This window comes from Nicotiana attenuata, unplaced genomic scaffold (assembly GCF_001879085.1).
Source record: "Nicotiana attenuata strain UT unplaced genomic scaffold, NIATTr2, whole genome shotgun sequence".
In the NCBI taxonomy this organism is placed as follows: Eukaryota; Viridiplantae; Streptophyta; class Magnoliopsida; order Solanales; family Solanaceae; genus Nicotiana; species Nicotiana attenuata.
In genome coordinates, this window is record NW_017672527.1 from 174,040 (window position 1) to 175,440 (window position 1,401).

Genomic DNA, 1,401 nt, shown 5'->3' on the forward strand with positions numbered 1-1,401 from the left:
AACATAATGAGATTTCTGATTTTGCCACAATCCTGAAAACGAAATATATATAAAAAGAAAAGAATTTAAAATAAATATTAGACTAACCTCCATTAAGCCAAAGAACAAGAGGTTTCTTTTCTGGTAGAGTAGTAGCTTCTGTTAACCAATAAAACAAAGCTCTTCCATGGTTTTCATTGACGGTAACGTAGCCGGAAAATTGTGAGAAAGTCACCGGAGGTTGTCCCGGAAGTGAAATTATACGATCAAATTCTTGTTCTTTTGTTAAAGAAGCTGCAACATTATTAATGGTGATAGTTAAAGAGAGAATATTAAGCAGAAATAGGCTCAAGAAAATTGAATTATAAGCTCTTTGGGTTGCCATTGTTGCACCCTTCTACGAGCTTTTTTTTTCCCTTCTCTCTCTCTCTCTTAAATTCCCTCCTATATGAAATTCACCTAAATAAGGTAATATATATACATTGTACTAGATGAAGTATTTTCTTTTCTTTTTTTTTTTTTTAAGCAAAATTCACTTTTACCTCACGGCCGAAACTATTTATATTCAGTATCCGCAAAAGTAGAGGCGGAGCTGGTATTTAAATTAAGTTTATGGGTTTTGAATACAACCGATTAGTTACTGGGTTCGCAATTAAGTATTTATACGTATTTAATAGATTTTTCAATATAAATACAAGGTCTAAGCAAAAAGTTACTGGGTTCGTCAACACCCTTCCTCTGCCCCTGCATAAAAGTGTATAAAATTTATATTTAAAAGTGTATAGAATTTATATTTATATTTTTTTGTATTTTTTTTTTGTATATAACATTTACCATAAAATGTTATAAAACTACTAACATTTACCATAAAATTTTTGAAACTTTGTATAAAAATACGCATATATATAGGTATAATAATTAATTTGAAATAGCTACTCCTATAGTCGGTTTGGTTCGGTTCTTTTTTAATTAAAACCAAAATCAAACCAAATTTGGTCGGTTTTTTAAAATTCAAAACTAAAACCAAACCAAACCAAAAAGTATCGATTTTTTTGGTCGGTTTGATTTGGTTTTCGGTTTGGTTCGGGTTTTCGGGTTTTAATGAACACCCCTACCCTGGGCCTTCTTCTTTTTTTTTTCCAGGAAGAAATGGGAATTGGGACATTTTCTTTCAGCCGCTGTTAAATTAGAGAGTTGAGCACCCACGAGTTAAAAAGTTTAGATTCGCCACTATAGGTAAATAATATGTATTATTGCTTTAATTTGTTAATTATAAATATTAGTTGCATAATTTAACATTAGGTACGAGTAAGTATTTACCTGTATAAGAAAAAGGAATATAAGTATTTAAGATGCTTCTAAAGAGTATTGTGACAAGTTCCGATCTTAACCCCTCCCCCCCAAAACCCCTCCACCCCCACC

The 1,401-nt window shown here is 31.3% G+C and overlaps 1 protein-coding gene across 1 annotated transcript in view; it reads right to left on the reverse strand.

Annotated features, from left to right (window-relative positions):
• LOC109213550 (serine carboxypeptidase 24-like) overlaps positions 1-427 on the reverse strand; it is a 10,719-nt gene extending 10,292 nt beyond the window's left edge. Inside the window, exon 1 of the mRNA XM_019377365.1 lies at positions 88-427. Within this exon, the coding sequence (XP_019232910.1) occupies positions 88-364 (277 nt within the window). The 5' untranslated portion in view covers positions 365-427. The remainder of the gene's footprint in view (positions 1-87) is intronic.
• Between the last annotated feature and the right edge of the window lie 974 nt (positions 428-1,401).